A 26186-nucleotide genomic window follows, 5' to 3' on the forward strand; every position below is an offset into this window, starting at 1 on the left:
TACAGATCAGCCATAGTGTAGGGGTGTGAAGTGTGCCCATGTAGAAAATCAAGGTGACAGATTGTAAAACTTTGGCTTTTTTTTGTTTTTAAATGCACGCGTTTTGGGCTAAAAATAATTTTTGCCATTTGGTTTCATTAAAAACCATTGCATCTTTTATCTTTTCCAGGCTTTTTGTTTCCGTGCACATTCAACTTTCATGTTGTTGTAAGTCAGCTGAGAGGAGCTCAGAAAACGACATGAATGTCGAGGTCTTGGCTTCACATGTACATACTGTAGGGGGATCCGCCATTGCATTTGGTAAGAACCAGTGTTGATCGAACACTGAAAAGCTTGAGTGCTCGGTACTCGAATCGAGCAGGTCGGACCCACAAGGAAATTTAAAGGGACTCTGTCACCTGAATTTGGAGGGAACAATTTTCAGCCACAGGGGCGGGGTTTTCGGATGTTTGATTCACCCTTTCCTTACCCGCTGGCTGCATGCTGGCTGCAATATTGGATTGAAGTTCATTCTCTGTCCTCCATAGTACACGCCTGCGTAAGGCAAGATTGCCTTGTGCAGGCGTGTACTATGGAGGACAGAGAATGAACTTCTATCCAATATTGCAGCCAGCATGCAGCCAGCGGGTAAGGAAAGGGTGAATCAAACACCCGAAAAACCCGCCCCTGTGGCTGAAAATTGTTCCCTCCAAATTCAGGTGACAGAGTCCCTTTAAGGTGTAGAGTTTCTGTAAGGATAGAAGAATGCAGAATTCACAGATAACACTTCTAACTTGCAGGAAACCACACGTAACTTACCGATGTGCAGAGGAATACATGGTGTTACATCATCAAATGCAATGACCAGTGGATACTTCCGAGAATCGAGAACTAAAGTCAAGTCCACTGTTGTGAGGTCCTTGGAGAAAGTGAAATCGATCTTATTGCCGAGATAACACACTCCAGTAATAGATAACGCTGTGACATCACTGGTGAAAATGGGATCAAACTGCAGACACTTCTCTGTGATTCTACATGAGAGAAATATGAAAATATCTTATGGTACCTGTATTTGGTCCATGTTTTCAGTACATTATTTGATAAATTAAATGGGATTTCTCATGATCATTCTTCACCAGCTCACTGCTGTCGACGTCCTACTTGTGCTCCTCAATGATTCACAGTTCGGACCAGCAGCACTGTTACCCTGTTGGCCCAAACTGTGCCCAATACAATGTCGTAAGCAAAGGCAGATTGGTCTCTGTAGCATCAGAGGAACGCAGGGATACAAGATCCAAACAGCTACTTTTGGGATTATGACAGCAGTCCTGGCCAGCTCCGTCAAAGTTGGCAGAGAATGGAGAGGGAATGGCAGCGCGAGGCCACTGAAGTCATCAAAAGGGTATGCCAGAAATGTTACTGCAGTCCCCACTTGGATGCGCACACACTGAGAAGAGGAGCTCAATTCATTACTGTTCCTATTAGTAAATTTGGCACATCCAACTCCTGCACAGCCCTTCATTAACAAAAAGGTATACAACTCCAGTCTTAATGAATTGGCCTTAGAGAGTTTTTTCAGGGTTTTTTTGGAAGTGAAACCTCTCCAAAATCATCCTCAAAACCTCTTGGAGAACTCATAATTCATTACTATAGCAAATTCACTTTGTGGTTGATATGAGTAGTTTGGGTTGTTGTTTTAGCTTTTTTTCTCTCTATAAAGAGGATTAGAAAAAAAAAAGCCTGGCAGAAAAAATAAAGTGCATGACACTTCTTAAAGTGGATCATGAAAGAAATCTTTCCAAATCAAGCACTGTCCAAACAAAAGGCTTGAAAAAAAAGTCTTCTAAATATTTCCCAGAGGAGCATTGCGGCTTTAAGTCTCCTCATCTCGACATGCTTAACATGTCACTCTCCACAAGGAGAAACGATACTTCTTGGATCCAAATCTGTTTCAGGAAACTCTTTAAGAAAAGAAAAACTCCCCTCCCTCCCCAAAAAAGCAGTTTCCTGAAGTGGTTTCTTCTTAGAAAAATGAAGGTATAGTCACATATAGCAGTAATGTCTGAGCAACAGCACAGCCAAGGTGCGGCTGTGATGCTGTGGCGTCCTAACAGATGTAGAGGCTGATGAAATAGATGTTAAGATTTTGGATTACTTCTTGTTCACATTAGAGCGTTTTCTGCACAATCACATGGCCATTAAAAATAAGTTAATTAATTTACACTCATGTTCCTATAATTTGACAGTTGCTATCAGGACATTGCCACATCACTCCTGCACTTCGGTTACGTACAAACTGATGCGTGACCCTACCATAACGCAACTGTGAAAAAAATGCCTTTGTATTCATTTTAGAAAATTTAATGTTTTAAAGATATAAGAAAATTCAAGAATTTCAGAATTATGATTTACAAGGTATTTTTCAGACGAGACTAGATGCACTTTACGGCAAGAAAAAAACCTTGCTAAAAAGTCCTAGCATCTTATAGATTGCAGTAGGGAAAACAGATCTAGCAGTGTGAGACTTCCAGACCACTTCCATAATTATCAGGCAGTGTCAACTATATCACTTAGCCCAATCACAGATACAACAGAGAACCAGTAGTGGTCTGGTTTGGCCGGTGTAGATTGTGTTTACCATACATTCTTTCAAAATGGAGGTAAAACCAATTTTGTCACAATTCAAAAAGTCTTTGCAAAAAACAAACAAACAATACACAATATTAGGATGCAAAGAATAAAATGAACATCAAACAGGCAGATACAGACCTAAATCCTGTATAACCAAATAGTACAGCCTGCAAAAATCCTCCCATGCCTGTCAGGAAATTGACAGCTCCAGAACCATCAGCATTTTCAGTCCATATCTGAAAGCATAAAAAAGGTAAAAAAAAAATATATGATCAGCTAACACAATGGTGTGCTTCTCTCACCATGGAGACGTCATCATTAGGGTATGTGCACACTTATTCTTGGCCACTGTGGATTTTTCCGCAGCAGATTTGATAAATCTGCAGGGCAAAAACGCTTCGTTTTTGCTGCAGATTTATCGCGGATTTACCGGGGTTTTTACTGCGGTTTTACAACTGCTGTTTTCCATAGGGGCAGCTGTAAAACCGCTGTGGAATCCGCAGAAAGAAGTGACATGCTGTGGGATGTAAACCGCTGCGTTTCCGCGCTTTTTTTTTCCGCAGCATGTGCACAGCGTTTTTGGTTTCCCATAGGTTTACATTGAACTGTAAACTCATGGGAAACTGCTGCGGACCCGCAGCTGCAGAAACGCTGCGGATCCACAGCGTTTTCCGCAGCGTGTGCACATACCCTTAGTGATGAGCGAATATACTCGGTACTCGAGATTTCCCAAGCATGCTCGGGTGTCCTCCGAGTATTTTTTAGTGCTCGGAGATTTAGTTTTCTTTGCCGCAGCTGAATGATTTTTCAGCTATTAGCCAGGCTGAGTACATGTGGGGATTCCCTAGCAACCAGGCAACCCCCACATGTATTCAGCCTGGCTAATAGCTGTAAATCATTCAGCTGAGGCGATAAAAACTAAATCTCCGAGCACTAAAAAATACTCGGAGATCACCCGAGCGTGCTTGGGAAATCTCGAGTAACGAGTATATTCGCTCATCACTAATCATCATCTTTACACATACAGGATTCTAGTAAAGAAGAATATTAATCCTTTCCCATCATCTGCTTTATAACTATGGCACGTCGGGTGCTGTGTGTAGAGCCGGCTAAGGCGCTCAGCATACGTAGCAGATGCCGGCCAGTGTACTAACAGCATTTGCCCTTAACAGCAGCGATCTGAGCTCAGCTACTGTTAATCCCATAAGCAAGCTGTCAAACACAGACAGCGGGCATTTAAGACACGCAATCCCAGGAGTACGCCGTTTTGGATGTCCTTTGGCCTCTGCTGGATTCCAATGGGTTGCCAAAACAGCTGAAGGCCCCCAGGCTGCCACATTGATACTCCTGCGAGTCCCAGTTGTAGGCTAGGCTTCATAGGACACTGTCATTTTAGCTGTGGTATTTCAGTATTTAAAGAATTGATCAGTCAATCAAACGCTCAAGTCCCGAAAGAGGACTATCTAAAAGTGAAAAAAAAGCCAAATTTGTAGTTTTTTTGGTATCCAAAGTTTCCCCCACAAATGCAATAAGAAGTGATAAAAACATGGTATAAGCCCAAAATGGTATCAATAAAAACATCGGTTTGGCATGCAAAAATGAAGCCCTCATACCTCTCCATTGATAGAAAAGAAAAAAGTTATGGGTCTCAGAAAATTGAGAGAAACTATATTCAGAAAGCGCTCTTCATAGTGGAGGCCGAGCTTGCACACCTCGGTCCCAGTAGGAGTGTCACCGGTGGTCCCATTGAGAATGAATGGCGTGGAAGTGCACAAGCTCGACCTCCTCTACTTACAAGGGGCTTCGTCATAGCTCCGTTCTCGGGATCGATGGGATCTCAGCAATCGGGAAATTATCCCCTATTCAATGCTTAGTGGAAAGCTTCCAAATGTGGAACAACCTCTTTAAATCTAACCTTAAATGGATCGCTTATATTTGTAAAGCATTTCTTCAATTGTTGTTCTGCCATTTTCGTTTCTTTTAATTCCATATAACCAATTGCAAACATGCTCTGAAAAGAAAAAAAAAATTCTATTCAACACATTAAATGGAACATATCGCAACTGTATAAACCCCGACTATTATATTACATAGCCAACAAGGGGGCAGATTGGAAGAATAGAGAGTGGTCGTTTTCCGAGCAAATCCACCCGAAGAATGAGCATGTCAGTCCTTTTAACCGCTTCAGGGTTTCCGAACTTATGACGTAAGACAGAACATGTGCACAATACTATCGTTTTGATATCGCGATGCACCAATTTAATTTTTAATCAGATTTTCATCAGTGAGTTTCTCCTATGTGTTGCAAGGTTTATTACAGACAGCACACGGATTGCACTCTGAAGCCTCCTATGTGCTGCTTGTGATTTTCAGGGGCCCGTAGACTTGTATTGATCCATGACAAGGCTTAAAAACTGACATGTCACTGTGAATATATATAAAAAAAAACGGACAAGTGAACAGCCTCATAGACTATGATGGGTATGTGTTCATTAGGTGAAAACCATGGAAAGAACACGTATGCGAATAATGGATGTCTGAACGTGGCATTAGTGGAATTGTTGGCTAAAGAGGTCACTAAATCATCTTTGTGAGCAGCATATCTCCTGGAGTACTGATAATATTGATATATTATGGGGACAGAAAAGGAGATTTTTGTGTACTCACCGTAAAATCTTTTTCTCTGAGCCAATCATTGGGGGACACAGGACCATGGGTGTTATGCTGCTTGCCACTAGGAGGACACTAAGTAAAACACAAAGCGTTAACTCCTCCTCTGCAGTATACACCCCTTGACTGGCCAGTAACTACTCAGTTCGGTAGTAAAGCAGTAGGAGTATAAGAAAACCAAGACAAGTAAACTATGTTCAAAACTGAGGAACAAAATACAACAACAAACAGCCAATAGGCTAACAGGGTGGGTGCTGTGTCCCCCAATGATTGGCTCGGAGAAAAAGATTTTACGGTGAGTACACAAAAATCTCCTTTTCTCCTACGACTCATTGGGGGACACAGGACCATGGGACGTCCTAAAGCAGTCCCTGGGTGGGGAGCAATTGCACTGCTAAAACCCCATGTACCACTGGCTTAGTGAGGTACCACTGTCTGCAGAATAAGCCTGCCAAGGGCAGGATCTGCCGAAGCCTGAGTATGGACGTGATAGTGCTTCGTGAAGGTATGCAGACTGGACCAAGTCGCAGCTTTACAAAGCTGTTGTGCGGAAGCCTGGTCCCGAATGGCCCAAGAAGCACCGACCGACCGAGTTGAATGCGCTTTAATCCCTGCTGGGACAGGGGTGTTCCTGACGCGATAAGATTCCTGAATAGTGGAGTGAATCCACTTGACTAGAGTGGCCTTTGAGGCGAGTAGACCTTTCCTATGTCCCTCCGGAAGCACGAACAGGACATCCGACTTACGGAAGGGAGCTGTGCGAGATATGTACCGCCGAAGAGCTCTAACCACATCCAAAGTATGGAGAGCTTTCTCGATACGATGGGTTGGTGCCGGACAGAATAATGGCAAGACCATGTCCTCATTTAGAAGAAAGGAGGAGACGACTTTCGGTAGGAAAGAGGGAGAGGTTCTCAAAACTACCTTGTCTGGGTGAAAAATCAGGAAAGGGGGTCGGCAAGAGAGAGCCGCCAACTCAGAAACTCTCCTGATTGACGTAATCGCCACGAGAAAGACCACCTTCCATGAAAGGAGGGTTAGAGAGATGTCCTGCAATGGTTCGAAAGGGGCCTCCTGAAGAACTCCGAGAACCAAGTTAAGATCCCATGAAGCCAGAGGCATTCTATAGGGAGGGACCACCCGGGAGACTCCTTGGATGAACGTCTTAACCGGCAGTCTGGAAGCGATCTTTCGTTGGAATAGAACAGACAATGCGGACACTTGTCCCTTGAGCGAGCTTGAAGAAACTCCAGAATGGACGGAATGGAAAGAACCAGAGGAGAACGTCCATGGGCATTGCACCATGAAAAGAAGATGCCCCAGGTGCGATGATAAATGTGCCTGGATACGGGTTTCCTAGTGCGAATCATGGTAGAAGAAACCCCTGGAGAGAATCCGGCTTGGGCTAAAATCCAGGAGTCAACGGCCACGCCATCAAAGACAGGGCCCCGGAGTTCTGGTGGCAAATCGGGCCCTGTGAGAGAAGATCCGTGCAATCTGGAAGCCGCCAGGGGACGTCGGCGACCATTTGGACGAGTTCCGCGTACCATGCTCGGCGCGGCCAGTCCAGCGCGACGAGAATAACCGGTCTCCCCTCTGCCCTGATCTTCTCGAGGACTCTCGGGAGCAGAGCAAGAGGCGGAAATATGTATGGTAGCTGGAACCGATGCCACGACAGGACCAGAGCATCTGCCCCGATGGCGCAAGGATCACGGGACCGCGCAATGAACTGGGGAACCTGGTTGTTGAGCCTCGAGGCCATGAGATCCACATAAGGCGTCCCCCAGCGAAGACAAATCTGCTGGAAGACTTCCGGATGGAGGGACCACTCGCCCGAGGCAAGACCTTGGCGACTGAGGAAGTCCGCTTCCCAATTCTCCACACCCTGTATGTGGATCGCCGAGATGAGCGAGTGATTAGTCTCAGCCCAGCGCAGGATGTGAGAGACTTCGAGCATGGCTGCCCTGCTGCGGGTTCCCCCTTGCCGGTTGATATACACCACGGCTGTGGCATTGTCGGATTGGATCCTGATGGGATGGCTTGCGAGAAGGTGGTGAAAGTTGCGTAAGGCAAGAGTGACCGCTCGAATCTCCAAGATATTGATTGGAAGGCGCGACTCTCTTGTGGACCAACAACCCTGTGCCGTGTGGTGATTGAAAACTGTGCCCCAGCCCAAAAGGCTGGCATCGGTGGTCACCACTAACCAGCGCACTGGGAGAAAGGACTTCCCTTGGTTCAGGGAGGACTGTAGCGTCCACCACCAGAGGGTCTGCCTGACCTGTGGGGGCAGGCGAAAACGATGGTCGAGGGAAAACGGGCTCCTGTCCCAGGCTAACAGAAGCGCCTGTTGCAGGGGATGGCGATGGAACTGCGCAAACGGAAAGGCTTCCATTGCCACAACCATTTTCCCGAGGATGCGCATTGCAAAGCGAATGGAGTGAGGGACTGGGAGGGAGAGGTTGCGCGCTCCCTGTTGTAAGGACAAGATCTTCTCTGGAGGGAGAATGACCAACCCGCGGGAAGAGTCCAAAATCATGCCTAGGAAGCAGATTTGCTGAGCCGGCACTGGAGATGATTTCTCAAAGTTGATTTTCCAACCCAGGCGAGAAAGAGAATCCACGGTGATATTTACAGACTACTCGCAGGCAGAATGGGACATACCCTTGATTAATAGGTCGTCCAGATAGGGCAGAACTACCACTCCCCGAGCGTGAAGAATGGCCATGACAGCCGCCATGACCTTGGTGAAGACTCTGGGGGCGGTGGCGAGTCCGAAGGGCAAGGCCACAAACTGGAAGTGTTCTTTTTGGACTGCGAAGCGCAGGAACTGCTGATGAGAGGGAAAAATTGGAATATGTAGATAAGCAACCTTGATGTCTATGGATGCAAGGAACTCTCCTTTTTCCAGGGACACGACAACGGAACAGAGCGAGTCCATCCTGAAGTGCCGGACCCATACGAACTTGTTCAGCAGTTTGAAGTCCAGTATGGGCCGTAGAGCCCCGTCCTTCTTTGGGACCACAAAAAGGTTGGAGTAAAACCCACAATCCTTTGGTCTCGAGGGACCGGCGCGATGACACCATCCCTTCGAAGCGCCTGTATGGCCTGAAGCAGATGTGATGCCCTTGATTTGGGGGGAGAGGTGTTATGACCCCAGTGGACAGGGTCTCAGAGGAACGTGTAAGTCTGCAAGATACAAAAATCCAGCTCATAGGGCTGTGGTAACTGGGTTGACCAAATAGCTACTCCTAACGCCAACACTAGAAGTAGCCGGGGATCATGCCTACGGTGATCGCTAGATGACTCGCGCCAGCCGGAGAATCTAACTACCCCTAGGAGAAGAAAACAAAGACCTCTCTTGCCTCCAGAGAAAGGGACCCCAAAGCAAGATACAAGCCCCCCACAAATAATAACGGTGAGGTAAGAGGAAATGACAAACACAGAAATGAACCAGGTTCAGCAAAGAGAGGCCAGCTTACTAATAGCAGAATATAGCAAGATAACTTATCTGGTCAACAAAAACCCTATAAAAATCCACGCTGGAGATTCAAGAACCCCCGAACCGTCTAACGGTCCGGGGGGAGAACACCAGCCCCCTAGAGCTTCCAGCAAAGGTCAGGATACAGATAGGAACAAGCTGGACAAAAATACCAAACAAAACAAAAGCAAAAAGCAAAGAAGCAGACTTAGCTTGAAAAACAGGAACCAGGATCAGAGGACAAGAGCACAGCAGATTAGCTCTGATTTCAAAGATGCCAGGCATTGAACTGAAGGTCCAGGGAGCTTATATAGCAACGCCCCTGAACTAACGGCCCAGGTGAGGATATAGGAAAAGACAGACGCTCCAGAGTCAAATCACTAATGACCACTAGAGGGAGCAAAAAGCAAAATCACAACAGTACCCCCCCCTTAGTGAGGGGTCACCGAACCCTCACCACGACCACCAGGGCGATCAGGATGAGCGGCATGAAAGGCACGAACTAAATCGGCCGCATGAACATCAGAGGCGACCACCCAGGAATTATCTTCCTGACCATAGCCCTTCCACTTGACCAGGTACTGAAGCCTCCGCCTGGAGAGACGAGAATCCAAGATCTTCTCCACCACGTACTCCAACTCGCCCTCAACCAACACCGGAGCAGGAGGCTCAGCAGAAGGAACCACAGGCACAACGTACCGCCGCAACAAGGACCTATGAAACACGTTGTGGATAGCAAACGACACAGGTAGATCCAGGCGAAAGGATACAGGATTAAGAATTTCCAATATCTTGTAAGGACCAATAAAACGAGGTTTAAATTTGGGAGAGGAAACCTTCATAGGAACAAAGCGGGAAGAAAGCCACACCAAATCCCCAACACGTAGTCGGGGACCCACACCGCGGCGGCGGTTGGCAAAGCGCTGAGCCCTCTCCTGTGACAACTTCAAGTTGTCCACCACAAGATTCCAGATCCGCTGCAACCTATCCACCACAGAATCCACCCCAGGGCAGTCAGAAGGTTCCACATGACCCGAAGAAAAACGAGGGTGGAAACCAGAGTTGCAGAAAAACGGCGAAACCAAGGTGGCGGAACTAGCCCGATTATTAAGGGCAAACTCAGCTAACGGCAAGAAGGTCACCCAATCGTCCTGATCAGCAGAGACAAAACACCTCAAATAAGCCTCCAAAGTCTGATTAGTTCGCTCCGTCTGTCCATTAGTCTGAGGATGGAAAGCAGACGAAAACGACAAGTCAATGCCCATCCTACTACAAAAGGATCGCCAGAATCTGGAAACGAACTGGGATCCTCTGTCTGACACAATATTCTCAGGGATGCCGTGCAAACGAACCACGTTCTGGAAAAACACAGGAACCAGATCGGAAGAGGAAGGCAGTTTAGGCAAAGGAACCAAATGGACCATCTTGGAGAAGCGATCACATATCACCCAGATAACAGACATGCCCTGAGACACCGGAAGATCAGAAATGAAATCCATGGAGATATGTGTCCAAGGTCTCTTAGGGACAGGCAAGGGCAAGAGCAACCCGCTGGCACGAGAACAGCAAGGCTTAGCTCGAGCACAAGTCCCACAGGACTGTACAAATGACCGCACATCCCTAGACAAGGAAGGCCACCAAAAGGATCTGGCCACCAGATCTCTGGTGCCAAAAATTCCTGGGTGACCTGCCAACACCGAGGAATGAACCTCGGAAATGACTCTGCTGGTCCACTTATCAGGCACAAACAGTCTGTCAGGTGGACAAGAATCAGGCCTATCAGCCTGAAATCTCTGCAACACACGTCGCAGATCAGGAGAAATAGCTGACAAGATAATACCATCCTTAAGAATACCAACAGGTTCAGCGACTCCAGGAGCATCAGGCACAAAGCTCCTGGAAAGAGCATCGGCCTTCACATTCTTTGAACCTGGTAAATACGAGACAACAAAGTCAAAACGGGAGAAAAACAATGACCAGCGGGCCTGTCTAGGATTCAGGCGTTTAGCAGACTCGAGATACATCAGATTTTTGTGATCAGTCAAGACCACCACACGATGCTTAGCACCCTCGAGCCAATGACGCCACTCCTCAAATGCCCATTTCATGGCCAACAACTCCCGATTGCCCACATCATAATTTCGCTCCGCAGGCGAAAACTTCCTAGAGAAAAAGGCGCAAGGTCTCATAACAGAGCAACCAGGGCCTCTCTGCGACAAAACGGCCCCTGCTCCAATCTCTGAAGCATCCACCTCAACTTGAAAGGGAAGCGAGACATCAGGCTGGCACAAAACAGGCGCCGAAGTAAACCGACGTTTCAACTCCTGGAAAGCCTCCACGGCAGCAGGAGCCCAATTAACCACATCGGAGCCCTTCTTGGTCATATCCGTCAAAGGTTTCACAATGCTAGAAAAGTTAGCGATAAAACGACGGTAGAAGTTAGCGAAACCCAAGAACTTCTGAAGACTCTTAACTGACGAGGGCTGAGTCCAATCAAGAATAGCTCGGACCTTGACTGGGTCCATCTCCACAGCAGAAGGGGAAAAAATGAACCCCAAAAAAGGAACCTTCTGTACACCAAAAAGACACTTTGAGCCCTTGACAAACAAAGAATTTTCACGCAAAATTTTAAAGACCATCCTGACCTGCTCCACATGCGAGTCCCAATTATCAGAAAAAACCAGAATATCATCCAGATAAACGATCAGAAATTTATCCAGATAGTTCCGGAAAATGTCATGCATAAAGGACTGAAAAACTGAAGGGGCATTAGAGAGCCCAAAAGGCATCACCAAGTACTCAAAATGACCTTCGGGCGTATTGAATGCGGTTTTCCATTCATCCCCTTGCTTAATGCGCACAAGGTTGTACGCACCACGAAGGTCTATCTTGGTAAACCACTTGGCACCTTTAATCCGGGCAAACAAGTCAGACAACAGCGGCAAAGGATACTGAAATTTGACAGTGATCTTATTTAAAAGCCGATAGTCAATACAAGGCCTCAAAGATCCGTCCTTTTTAGCCACAAAAAAGAATCCCGCACCAAGAGGGGAAGAAGACGGACGGATGTGTCCTTTCTCCAGAGACTCCTTGATATATGAACGCATAGCGGTATGTTCAGGTATCGACAGATTAAACAGTCTTCCCTTAGGAAATTTACTGCCTGGAATCAAATCTATTGCACAGTCACATTCCCTATGAGGAGGCAATGCACTGGACCTGGACTCGCTAAAGACATCCTGATAATCAGACAAGTACTCCGGAACTTCCGAAGGCGTAGAAGAAGCAATAGACACAGGCAGGGAATCCTCATGAATACCACGACAGCCCCAACTAGACACTGACATAGCCTTCCAGTCAAGGACTGGATTATGGGTCTGTAACCATGGCAGCCCCAAAACAACCAAATCATGCATTTTATGTAGAACGAGAAAACGTATCACCTCGCGGTGTTCAGGAGTCATGCACATGGTAACCTGTGTCCAATACTGCGGTTTATTTTCTGCTAATGGCGTAGCATCAATACCCCTAAGAGGGATAGGATTTTCTAATGGTTCAAGAATAAAACCACAGCGCTTAGCAAATGAGAAATCCATAAGACTCAGGGCAGCACCTGAATCTACAAACGCCATGACAGGATAAGATGACAGTGAGCAAATCAAAGTTACAGACAGAATAAACTTAGGATGCAAATTACCAACGGTGACAGGACTAACAACCTTAGCTATACGTTTAGAGCATGCTGAGATAACATGTGTAGAATCACCACAGTAGTAGCACAAGCCATTCCGGCGTCTATGAATTTTCCTCTCATTTCTAGTCAGGATTCTATCACATTGCATCAAATCAGGTGTCCGTTCAGACAACACCATGAGGGAATTTGCGGTTTTTCTATCACATTGCATCACATCAGGTGTCTGTTCAGACAACAACATGAGGGAATTTGCGGTTTTGCGCTCCCGCAACCGCCGGTCAATTTGAATAGCCAGTGCCATAGTATCATTCAGACCTGTGGGAATGGGAAAACCCACCATAACATTCTTAATGGCCTCAGAAAGGCCATTTCTAAAATTAGCGGCCAGTGCACACTCGTTCCAATGTGTCAGCACGGACCATTTCCGAAATTTTTGGCAATACACCTCAGCCTCGTCCTGGCCCTGAGACATAGCCAGCAAGGCTTTCTCTGCCTGAATCTCAAGATTGGGTTCCTCATAAAGTAAACCGAGCGCCAGAAAAAACGCATCAATATCAGCCAATGCCGGATCTCCTGGCGCCAACGAAAAAGCCCAATCCTGAGGGTCACCCCGTAAGAATGAAATAACAATTTTTACTTGTTGAGCAGAGTCTCCAGACGAACAAGGTTTCAGGGACAAAAATAATTTACAATTATTCCTGAAATTCCTAAACTTAAAATCGGTCTCCTGAAAACAGTTCAGGAATCGGAATCTTGGGTTCAGACCTAGGATTTCTGGTAACATAATCTTGTATACCCTGCACACGAGCGGCAAGCTGGTCCACACTTGTAATCAAGGTCTGGACATTCATGTCTGCAGCAAGCTTAAGCCACTCTGAGGTAAAGGGGAAAAGAAAGAAAAAAAAAAAAAAAAAAATGAGAGAGAGAAAAAAAAACCTCAAAATTTTCTTTCCTATAATCCCACTTCTACAATGCATCAAACATTTAATACTGGCCTGGCATACTGTTATGACCCCAGTGGACAGGGTCTCAGAGGAACGTGTAAGTCTGCAAGATACAAAAATCCAGCTCATAGGGCTGTGGTAACTGGGTTGACCAAATAGCTACTCCTAACGCCAACACTAGAAGTAGCCGGGGATCATGCCTACGGTGATCGCTAGATGACTCGCGCCAGCCGGAGAATCTAACTACCCCTAGGAGAAGAAAACAAAGACCTCCCTTGCCTCCAGAGAAAGGGACCCCAAAGCAAGATACAAGCCCCCCACAAATAATAACGGTGAGGTAAGAGGAAATGACAAACACAGAAATGAACCAGGTTCAGCAAAGAGAGGCCAGCTTACTAATAGCAGAATATAGCAAGATAACTTATCTGGTCAACAAAAACCCTATAAAAATCCACGCTGGAGATTCAAGAACCCCCGAACCGTCTAACGGTCCGGGGGGAGAACACCAGCCCCCTAGAGCTTCCAGCAAAGGTCAGGATACAGATAGGAACAAGCTGGACAAAAATACCAAACAAAACAAAAGCAAAAAGCAAAGAAGCAGACTTAGCTTGAAAAACAGGAACCAGGATCAGAGGACAAGAGCACAGCAGATTAGCTCTGATTTCAACGATGCCAGGCATTGAACTGAAGGTCCAGGGAGCTTATATAGCAACGCCCCTGAACTAACGGCCCAGGTGAGGATATAGGAAAAGACAGACGCTCCAGAGTCAAATCACTAATGACCACTAGAGGGAGCAAAAAGCAAAATCACAACAGAGAAGACTGGAAGAAGCGCGGAGGGGGGATGGAAGAAAACTCGATTTTGTATCCGGAAGACACGAGCTCTCTGACCCACTTGTCGTGAACGACTGAGAGCCAATTTTGACGGAACGAAAGGCGGCGTCCGCCTACTTTGTCGGTGTCCGCCGGACACGTCGACGAGTCATTGTGTAGAAGGCTTAAGGGGTGCGGATGGCTTAGGGGCAGAAGGTCTCGGTCTGGGTTTCCAAGAACGGTTTGGTCTGTATGAGACCTGGAGATTTCTGTTTTCCCGCCGTCCCGAACCAGGGGAAGAGGACGACCAACTGGAGTTGTTACGAAAGGACCGGAATCGAAACTGCTGTTGATTCCGAAAAGGCCGGGCAGGTTTTTGCTGGCAAAGAAATTTACTCTTCCGTCCGGTAGCGTCAGAAATGATTTGGTCTAGTTTCTCCCCAAATAAGCGGCCAGCTTGGTAAGGTAGAGAAGAGAAGTCAGCGACTTTAGAAGCAGAATCTGCTCGCCAATCGGGGAGCCATAAGGCCCTCCTGATGGAAATTGCATTTGCAGCCGCTTGCGCTGCGAAATTAGCCGCATCTATGGAAGCGTTAACTACGAAATCTCCGGCCTGAGCTAACTGGTTAGCTAGTCTGACTGCCTCTGGGGGAAGATTACTGCCATGGACGGTAGAGGTTAATACCTCTGCCCTGGCCACCATTGCCTTAGCCACCCAGGTAGCTGCAAAAGATGGAAGGAGAGCTGCTCCTGAGGCCTCAAAGACTGAGCGAGCCAGATAGTCAATTTGACGGTCAGAAGGATTTTTGACTGATGAACCGTCAGACAAGGATAAGACTGTTTTGGATGCGAGTCTCGATACGGCAGGATCCACAGAAGGAGAGAGAAGCAACTCCTTCACCAGGTCCTAGGAGAAAGGATATTTAGCTTCCGTGACTTTTTGAGCCGTAAAACGCTTTCTGGGTGTTCCCTGTGTGTTCGGATAAGGTCCTGAAACTCAGGGTGATTAGCCAATCTCTTTTGGACGCGTTTAGTCTTTTTAAAAGATACGACGGGTTCCTGAGAGGAACCAGATTCGTCGTCCACCATTAGTGTTTTGCTGACTGCCTCAATAAGGGAGTCAAGCGTCTCCTGACCGACAGAGGAGTCTTGGGTCAAAGATTCCTACGACTCATATATTGAGACATGTACGTTGCGACCCTCAGGGGAGGAGTAGATACGAGAAGATGAGTGTTATGATCTGGTGGCCTAGGAGCAGCATGAGACGTACTCTGGAGAAGGTGGCACCTGTACTGACCGCAGACCCTGAACTTAACACCGCAACTAGAAGTAGCCGTGGAATGTACCTAACACTCCCTAGACATCTCGACACAGCCGGAGAACTAAATTCCCCTAGAGATAAAAAAGGGAAAACTATCTTGTCTCAGAGAAAATCCCCAAAGGATAGACAGCCCCCCACAAATATTGACTGTGAGAGGAGAGGGAAATAGCATACGCAGACTGAAATCAGGATTTAGCAAAGGAGGCCACTCTAGCTAAATAGAAAGGATAGGACAGAGTACTATGCTGTCAGTATTAAAACACTAGAAAATATCCACCACAGAAAATACAAAATCTCTACAACTAACTAAAGATATGGAGGGTATATCTGCGTCTCCAGAGATACCAGCTTGGCTGAACAAATCCTTATGCAGACCAAGCTGGACAAGACAAAACATGGAAAAGAACTGAACAATAAGGCCCACAGCATGTGGACTGCAAAAAACAAGGCCAGAACTTATCTTTGTTGAAATGAACAGCAAAGCAGGAGAGACCAGGCAGGGATGTGAATCCTCCAGGAACAATGGACAACTGGCACTGACTAAAGGGTCATGCAAGACTAAATAGCCCAGTCAGAGTTGCAATAGGTGGACACACCTGATAAATGCTGCGATCCAAAGACAGCAGCGCTACCACTTATAACCACCGGAGGGAGCCCAAGAGCAGAATTCACAACAGATGAGCTCACAGATGCTGAAGCTCGAGCATAGACGGGAGAAGAGGGAAGGGTTCTTTTTCTGGCACCCCTAGAGTCCCGTAGAACGGTACGCCCCCTGTGGTCGGACGGCCCCGCACCGTCACCAGATTGAGTTGCAGCCGACGGAGGTCAGTTCTGGCTTAAGGAGGACCCTCGGAAAGAGTCCAATGCCTTGACCAAGGACTCCATTGAACGTGACAAGGACGCGGCCCACTCAGGAGGGTTATGCTCGGCGGGGTCGGTGGAGACATTGGAGGTGGCGGCAGAATGCGGCTGCGCACAGGCCGGGTCACAGTTCTGGGCCAAAGGGGTATTGTGGGCATGTGGCAACGCAGAATTGCAAGTGGCACATGAAGTAAAAAACATAGTGTGCTTTTTATTGCCCCTTTTTGCGTCCTTAGATTGAGACATAGTGTATGTCTATACTCCGAGTAAACTGCGATAGCAGGGCTATGGGAGCAGAGAAGGGGTTAAGCTTTTCCCTATGGAGTGGAGCAGCTTACCCACGGTCCTGTGCTGGTGTCCCCGGGGAGGAGAGAGGGAAGGCAGCGCTTTTGGCTAAAGTTTCCCTGCAGAAGTGGAGTCCCAAGATGGCGCCCGAGATTTTCAGGGCACTTCTCGTTCAGAGTGAGAAGCGCCAGAGTAGTGGGCGGGGCTTCGAATGTGGGCGGGAATTTTAAGTTGCGGCCTAGTACGGCAGTAGAAGCCGAGGACTAAATTTATGGAGCCGGCCGGCGGAACGCACCGTCTGATGACCGCCGCTGGCATCTAGCCAGCGGTATCTCTCCCCAGGGACCCGGACCGCACCTTCCCACGCAGGCAGCGTGAGGAAGGGTATTACTCATCGAGGAGGGGTGCCTGCAGCTCGATCGATCCTCCCTATGCCGGGGGATGGAGAGCGTCTGCGTCTTCAGATGTGCCTGCCGCAAGGTACTTACGGCTGTGCCTGCTGCAAGGGACTTACGGAAATGCCTGCCGCAGGGGACTTACGGCTACTGTGGGGTCTCGTGACGTCGAGGTGAGGGCATAAATTCGGATGAGCCCGGGAGATGCACATAAGAGATATACTCTATGTGCTCGCCCTCTTACAGGGGGGAGATAGGGACCGTATAGGAACCGTCGCCCTGGTGTAGCTTAGGCGTGCCTCAGTCGCTGCAGGAGAGGAACGGGGAGGTATACTCGCCGTGCTCGCCTGTTGATGGTTTGGGGGAGAGCGGACCCTAGAGAGGAATCCGTCGCCCCCTTCACTTCGTTAATTAAAAAATAAAAATTTACAGAAAATAAAAATAAAACAAAAAAAAACGGTGGGGTCTGAAAACAGACCCAAGTGCCTCCTACAGACACTAAGCAAGAACTGGGTCGTTACTGGCCAGTCAAGAGGTGTATACCGCAGAGGAGGAGTTAACTCTTTGTGTTTTACTTAGTGTCCTCCTAGTGGCAAGCAGCATAACACCCATGGTCCTGTGTCCCCCAATGAGGTGTAGGAGAAATAAATTTAACATGTTAGTAAGAAAAGGTCTTAAAGAATCAAAAATCAACCTGTAATTCAGTTGCTAGTGCATGTTACCTGCAAAAATCTACCCATGTATACTAACCTTAAAGGATTTGTACCAATATTGGAGGTTGTCCGCTATCCATTAAATAGGGAATAATTTACTGATTACGAGAACACCCAATAATCTAGAGAACGGCGCCTGCCTGTATGGACAGGAGAGAACATCCAATCTTGGTACGAACCCTTTAAGAGCGCCATCGCTGTGTTCCTTCTCTCATTTTCATCCGTGGTCTCCCCATAATCATCTGAAGCTTTGCATTAACCCAATCCAATAAGCAACCTACTTGTCAATTCTGTATACGTATTTACCCAGGTCATGGCGGGTCCGTCAGGGTCTGTAACGGCCTCGTAGATCTGCAGATCATTTCTGCGATGTTCAGGAGACATTGGAAACATCAGAGGATAGCCGAGCAACACCACGTCCGCCTGTTTAACCTGATCACCTGTTTAGATTTAGAGCTGATGGTGAGGATAGAGCATCACAAAAAAATTGCAAAACAATCATATTCCCTAAATCATTTGTGTCTACAAAACGTAGCTCCAGCTTTATGTAAGAAAGCCATGTCAAATATTAAAGGGAACTTGACAGCCGATACATGCTGCCCAGACCACGAGCCATGTATCAGACCCTGGCTCTGTTATTCCAGCCAGGTATGTTTTAATCTGAAATGCAGCGGTGTTTCAGTATCAAATATGCACTTGACAGCTGGCCGGTGACCATGCCACTCGGGTAACTAGTCCAAGAGGCCAGTCTATAGGGAGACACCTGTCACTTAAAAGCCACAGGGTCTACCAGGGACTAGTTACCCGAGCGGCTCAGTCCATGCATAGGGAGAGACGTGTCACTCAAAAGCCGCAGGGTCTACCGGGGACTAGTCATCCGAGCAGCTCATTCCATGCATAGAGAGAGACCTGTCACACAAAAGCCACAGGGTCTACCAGGAACTGGGCATCCAAGAGGCTCAGTCCATGCATAAGAAGAGACCTGTCACTCAAATGCCGCAGGGCCTACCGGGGACTAGTCAGCCGAGCGGCTCAGTCCATGCATATTGAGACACCTGTCACTCAAAAGCCACAGGGTCTACCGGGAACTAGGCATCCGAGAGGCTCAGTCCACACATAGGGAGAGACCCGTCACTCAAAAGCCGCAGGGGCTACAGGGGGACTAGTCGTCCGAGAGGCTCAGTCCTTGGCCCGGCTTTTAAATATAGGCTTTCTCTGAAACGCCACAGCATTTCAGAGTAAAACAAACCTGGCTGAAATAATACAGGCGGTGTCTAATACAAGCTGCCCTAAGTTCAGCACAGGTTCCTGAGATAAAGAAAGGTGTGACATGAACCTATTACTTAGTATCACACTTAAAGAAACAGGATTTTTTTTTTTTTTTTTTTACCACTGCTACAACTGGACACTGCAAACAGCATTCTCACAAAACCTGCAAAACACATACACCACAAGTGATTAACCAAAAACCCAAAATAGGCCAGCCTCATACTGGTGGTGTAACTGACATACAGTTAGGTCCATATATATTTGGACAGAGACAACATTTTTCTAATTTTGGTTAAAGACATTACCACAATGAATTTTAAACAAAACAATTCAGATGCAGTTGAAGTTCAGACTTTCAGCTTTCATTTGAGGGTATCCACATTAAAATTGGATGAAGGGTTTAGGAGTTTCAACTCCTTAACATGTGCCACCCTGTTTTTAAAGGGACCAAAAGTAATTGGACAATTGACTCCAAGGCTATTTCATGGACAGCTGTGGGCAATCCCTTCGTTATGTCATTCTCAATTAAGCAGATAAAGGGCCTGGAGTTGATTTGAGGTGTGGTGTTTGCATTTGGAAGGTTTTGCTGTGAAGTAAACATGCGGTCAAAGGAGCTCTCCATGCAGGTGAAACAAGCCATCCTTAAGCTGCGAAAATAGAAAAAACCCATCCGAGAAATTGCTACAATATTAGGAGTGGCAAAATCTACAGTTTGGTACATCCTGAGAAAGAAAGAAAGCACTGGTGAACTCATCAATGCAAAAAGACCTGGGCGCCCACGGAAGACAACAATGGTGGAAGAACGCAGAATAATCTCCATGGTGAAGAGAAACCCCTTCACAACAGCCAACCAAGTGAACAACACTCTCCAGGAGGTCGGCGTATCAATATCCAAATCTACCATAAAGAGAAGACTGCATGAAAGTAACTACAGAGGGTTCACTGCACGGTGCAAGCCACTCATAAGCATCAAGAATAAAAAGGCTAGACTGGACTTTGCTAAAAAACATCTAAAAAAGCCAGCACAGTTCTGGAAGAACATTCTTTGGACAGATGAAACCAAGATCAACCTCTACCAGAATGATGGAAAGAGAAAAGTATGGCGAAGGCTTGGTACAGCTCATGATCCAAAGCATACCACATCATCTGTAAAACATGGCGGAGGCAGTGTGATGGCTTGGGCATGCATGACTGCCAGTGGCACTGGGTCACTAGTGTTTATTGATGATGTGACACAGGACAGAAGCAGCCGAATGAATTCTGAGGTATTCAGAGCCACACTGTGTGCTCAGATCCAGCCAAATGCAGCCAAACTGATTGGTCGTCGTTTCATACTACAGATGGACAATGACCCAAAACATAAAGCCAAAGAAACCCAGGAGTTTATTAAAGCAAAGAAGTGGAATATTCTTGAATGGCCAAGTCAGTCACCTGATCTCAACCCAATTGAGCATGCATTTCACTTGTTAAAGACTAAACTTCAGACAGAAAGGCCCACAAACAAACAGCAACTGAAAACCACCGCAGTGAAGGCCTGGCAGAGCATCAAAGAGGAGGAAACACAGCGTCTGGTGATGTCCATGAGTTCAAGACTTCAGGCAGTCATTGCCAACAGAGGGTTTTCAACCAAGTACTAGAAATGAACATTTTATTTAAAATTATTGAATCTGTCCAATTACTTTTGGTCCCTTTAAAAACAGGGTGGCACATGTTAAGGAGTTGAAACTCCTAAACTCTTCATCCAATTTTAATGTGGATACCCTCAAATGAAAGCTGAAAGTCTGAACTTCAACTGCATCTGAATTGTTTTGTTTAAAATTCATTGTGGTAATGTTTATAACCAAAATTGGAAAAATGTTGTCTCTGTCCAAATATATATGGACCTAACTGTAGATTAAAAAAAAAAAAATCAACAATAGATAAACTTTGTGCTGACCTCAAACCAAACTCTGCGCAGAACAAATCATGTACACTGAACTGGCGGATGCAACCATAAAATAATGGCAGAACTAAGCTGTAATACAGTCAGGCTCCTGCCCCTGATCCAGGGATCAGAGAGAAGTCAGATCCGCATACATAACCCCCTAGATGCCACAGTCAGTATCAAAGGCAGCATCTAAGGTGTGGACAGTGGGAACGGTTTCCGTCTGCCTGGCCATCGGCACCCTGCTACTCCATTACTGGGTGCTTATGGATTCGCCATGAAAGTCAGGAGCTAAACAAAGATCCCCAGGTCAAATATAGGTAGAGTATCGGTATGTATGGCCTTGCCAGAAACATGACTTAAAGGGGCTGCCAGGTTTAAGAAGAAAAGTCTGCAGTCGCTCTACGCAGCTACAGAAAAAAAAAAAAACTAAAGAAAATGGGGCCCGCACACCTTTAGTACTAAATTTATCCATGTTTTATTATATTTTGCTTATGTAGCACCATCATATTCCGCAGCGCTTTACAGACATTATCATCGCTGTCCCCATTGGGGCTCACAATCTACATTCCCTATCAGTACTGTCTTTGGAGTGTAGGAGGAAACCACGCAAACTCCAAGCAGATGTTGTCCTTGGTGGGATTTGAATCCAGAACCACAGCGCTGCAAACCAACAGTGCTAACCACTGAGCCACTGTATATAGTGCTAACCACTGAGCCACTGAATATCGTGCTAACTACTGAGCCACCGTGATGCCCAAAACATATGTACAAGTGAACAAATACGCTATGTTGCTAATATACATACATACACAATGCATCAACACACTGAGACTAATTAATATATTAACTCCAATATTGCTGTAAAAGTTAAAATGTAAAGGTACTTAGCTATCGTTTTTCGATCAATGAGCATAAAAGCCATCCAAACACGTCAAAGTGACCTTTTAATGTGGATGGCCCCTTACCGCTATACCTCCTACCACTCCATGTGCCAAACCAGCCTCATCTTAATTGAGACGTGAATGAAAGCCAGGAATCGCTCCGAATTAAAACCTTGTCTATGAAGGAAGTGTAGATAGGGGTGCTGAGCCCTGGTTTGGGCCACACACCCCAACGTATACCACAAAAAATATGCTATGTAGCCAATATACCAACATATACCGTATACACACACACGATGCGCCAGCACACTGCAATTAATTAATTTTAACATTTACTGCAATATTGGAGTTCATGTGTTCATTAGTCGCAGTGTGCCAACACCGTGTATATACAGTATAGTGGCCACATTTGTGAATCCGTACATAAGTTTAATACTAGAGGCATGTGGGTCCTATTTTTGGGTTGAGGAGGAGGCGGTTCATTGTGAGCCGTGTGCCTGGTTTTCTTTCACTCCCCATTCAGACGAGGTTTGCTGGGATTATAAGGCTGTGTGCCCACGTTGCATTTTTTATGCTTTCTGCCACGTTTTTGCAGCAGCAGAAATGCTGAAAAAACGCATTCCCATGCAATCCTATGGGATTCCGCAGTTGCTGTGCCCATGCTGCGAATTTTCCCGCTGCAGAATCGCATAGCGGTAAAATCCGCAGCATGTTCATTATCTCTGCGGAATCGTGGCAATTCCGCAGCCATAGGATTGCATTGAAACGCTCACTTTATGCAAGTGGTTATGTCCACCATGTGTAAAGTGAGCGCTTCATGTGCAGATGGTACCCAGGGTCTGGAGAAGATGAGACTCTCCTCCAGGCCCTGGGTACCGTATTCCTGTAAAAAAAAAAAAAAAAAAAAGAATTAAAATAAAAAATAGGGATATACTTACCTTCGGCGGCTTCCGTTCCCAGGGATGCATTGCACGAATCACCTGAGATGATGTCGCGGTCACACGACCGTGACGTCACAAAGGTCCTTCGCGCAAAGCATCCCTGGGAACGGAACGAACCGGGAGCGCCGCTAAGGAGATCGGGGGCCATCGGAAGGTGAGAATAACCATATTTTTTAAAATTATTTTTAACATTCTATCTTTTACTATTGATGCAGCATAGGCAGCATCAATAGTAAAAAGTTGGTCACACTTGTCAACCACTATGCTTGACAAGTGTGACCATGCTTGACAAGTGTGACCAACCTGTCAATCAGTTTTCCAAGGGATGCTTCAAATCGCTTGGACAACGCAAGCATTCTGCAAGCTAAAACGCTTGCAAAACGCTTGTGTTTTGAGGGAAAACGCATGTGAATTCCGCATGCGTTGTACCCGCAGCAGGGAGTTGCGGAAATGCTGTGGACATTTCCGCAGCATTTATGCTACGTGGGCACGTAGCCTAAGACGCTGAATTTTTTGATCAGCAAAAGTATCAAAAGTTGGCAGCGTCAAAGCTACCCGGAAACTCATGGTGGGAGCTTAATCTATACAGTCATAAACATTTTACTCTAGAAATTCATAGATACCTAGTTTGTAGCCATCATATTCCGGATGGAAATTATTTTTGTGATCAAACGGGACTTTAATTTTGTTTGCTACTTCGCTCCATATTTCTGGGAAGGGTTGCTGTAAATCCTTTGAAAGGTCCATGGCAAAGTTTAGGCTGCATAAGAAAAAGGTAAGGTAAATATCCAGAAATGATCATCTACTCTTTACAGCACATGCATGGAGAGCCCAACAAACAGGCTCTCCATTCATGTGTCATGACTGTCGTGCAGCTGCGGAGCCGATCAGCTGGCGCGCTCAATGTATTCGGGTTCCGCTGCAGCTTATCTGGTAAGCGCTATAGCTTGCCGAATAAGCCCTAACTCGATCAAATTCGTTCATCTCTAGTCATGAGTATCGAACCCCGGCTCCTGAATTCTTAATCATAACAAGTGGGCAAATCAGGGCATATAAAAGACACATAGCTGCTCATAGCAAAATTGTTCATGTTTTGTTTTTTTTGCTTTAAGTGTTGTTTTTTTTTTCTTACAGTTGGTGACTCCCACTCAAATCTAGCAAGTCTTGTTTTTCAACAGAATTAGCCACTTAGTCACAGATCGTCCCTAATACTGCATCTACACCGTCTTAGATCCTGCACGCTACATGGCAGAACGTCACCAGGGCTCCCCCTACTGGTATAAAATCCTACATAGTCATCCTCGCACTCAGTATGACAATGCTCTATAGCAAAAGGAGTTTACGGCGGAATTATGGAAGCATCCATGCATAGGTGTGAAAATGAAATGAAAAAAAAAATCACAACATAGTAGTTAAAGGTGGATAGTTTTGTAAAGTTAATGGGGTATACCCATCTCCAAGATCCTATCCCAGTATGTAGTAGGTGTAATAATAATAACAATAATAATAATATTATTAGCAAATACCTCAAATTAGAAATGTAGTATAGTTCTTCTGATTCACTGTCGCCTAGCCCATGTGCATGATATTGCAGTAGGCTAGGTATCCATGGTTACCCCTTAGACCCCAGTCCAGAGCCTCTCACCTAGCCAAATCAGTTCTCATGCTTCGCACTGACGAGGGCCAACAGCCTGAAACACCGTCTCTGCGAATTGAGATACTGATTTGGCTTTTATCCTAAGTCATATTGCACGACTCGTTAAAGGGTTGATTGTGACTTGTAGGATCGCTACTTCCAACAGGAGGCGCTATGGAGTTAAGTCCTCTTTTTCTCAGAAGAGGCAATTTGCATAACTAGCAACTAACTGTCACTATGAGTGGTCGTAACCATGGATACCTAAGCTACTGCAATGCCCTGCTCATGGGAAAAGTGACATAGTGAATCAGAAGAACTATACTACATTGCTAATTGGAGGAATTTATTAATATTATTATTATTACTACTACTACACCTACTACATATTGGGGTAGGATCTTGGTGATAGGTATACCCCTTTAAAATCACATAAAAGTAAAAAATAATCTACCCTAATTATCATAACAAATAAAATGCTCTTAATATAAGCAAATACGGTATATATTTGAGCTCAGCTATGTGGCAATATTGTGTGCACTAACCCTGCATGACGCCACATGGAGTCCATACAGGTTAGCGTTACCAACTTCTTCTATCTGTGCATTGTTGTATGGTGTTGGTATGGATATCCCCCCAATACAACACATAAGATAAAAAAAGGGCATCTTGGTGCAAAATCAGGCGCTGTATTATACAGATCAACACAGCGGAGATATGTAATATAAAGAGTTAAAGTAATATTATGAGATAATACAATATCAAAAGCATCACCTGATCTGCGCCAGTGCATTTGTATATACAGAGTTATTCACATGGCTGTGATATTCATCGGGAGGCATCACCCCTATAGGGGAAAGAAAAGGCATATATATATATATATATACTTATATATATTTACATTAAAAAAGAACTTTGGTCTTTCAACGTCACAAAGCTGCCATTTTATTAATAGTGAGTAAGCCAAATACTCAGGAGTCCGGTAAAGAGGTGACTTCTTAATGGGGTATATGGGTCAGTGGGGGGGGGGTCTCCATTTGGGACTACTCTATGTAAACTCAGCATGATAACCAGCTCCCATTCCTGCTACCTAGTGTCATCCTTCTATTAAAGGGATGACCACTAGTGATGAGCGAACATGCGTGGATATACAGCCGCAGGGACTCTAACATTATCCGAGCACGCCCAAGATACTCGAATAACACCCGACCATGCTCAGATAACACGATATCAGAGCACACTCGCTCATCACTAGTAGCCATATTTAAAGTGGCATATTATAGTGACAAGGACACTCCCCTATGACTCCTACGAGTCCAAATGGCATTTGGCTAATAAACACAATCTAAGACTACAGCAGCCTCAGACATGAGCCCAATGAATGCCGGAATGATGGCTCTTATCCCACCTCCCCTGACCTCCGCAGAGTGATCGATGGCTGACTGCGGAGGATGGAGATATACAGGAGCAGGTCAGTCACTGCGGTCGGTAATCTTTACATGGCTAATAGAATTTCTTCTTTGTTCCTATTCCTTTACTACCTATCCCTAGCAGTGTGAGTGTGTACCTGTAATATGATAGCACTCTTCTTCCTCACTCCACACAACTCTGCTACACCAGTAATCAGCGATCGAGCTCACCACGTCCCAGCCGCCACTCAAAGCAAAAAAATCCACGTCCTATAATATAAATAAATAATAATAAAAAAAAGTTTTACATGGGCGTCATCTTCATTTAAATTCCCCAAAAAA

At 45.9% G+C, this 26186-nt stretch overlaps 1 protein-coding gene across 1 annotated transcript in view; it reads right to left on the reverse strand.

Moving 5' to 3' along the window:
• The window catches only part of PGGHG (protein-glucosylgalactosylhydroxylysine glucosidase), a 44010-nt gene that overhangs the window by 8495 nt on the left and 9329 nt on the right, over positions 1-26186 (reverse strand). The window contains exons 7-13 of the mRNA XM_077287410.1: positions 26003-26114; positions 25210-25282; positions 23426-23562; positions 18091-18224; positions 4526-4621; positions 2749-2846; positions 799-1010 (exon numbers count right to left, since the gene is read on the reverse strand). Coding sequence (XP_077143525.1) covers positions 799-1010; positions 2749-2846; positions 4526-4621; positions 18091-18224; positions 23426-23562; positions 25210-25282; positions 26003-26114 — 862 coding nt within the window. The remainder of the gene's footprint in view (positions 1-798; positions 1011-2748; positions 2847-4525; positions 4622-18090; positions 18225-23425; positions 23563-25209; positions 25283-26002; positions 26115-26186) is intronic.

The sequence above is a fragment of the Ranitomeya variabilis genome, chromosome 2, assembly GCF_051348905.1.
Source record: "Ranitomeya variabilis isolate aRanVar5 chromosome 2, aRanVar5.hap1, whole genome shotgun sequence".
Taxonomy (NCBI): Eukaryota; Metazoa; Chordata; class Amphibia; order Anura; family Dendrobatidae; genus Ranitomeya; species Ranitomeya variabilis.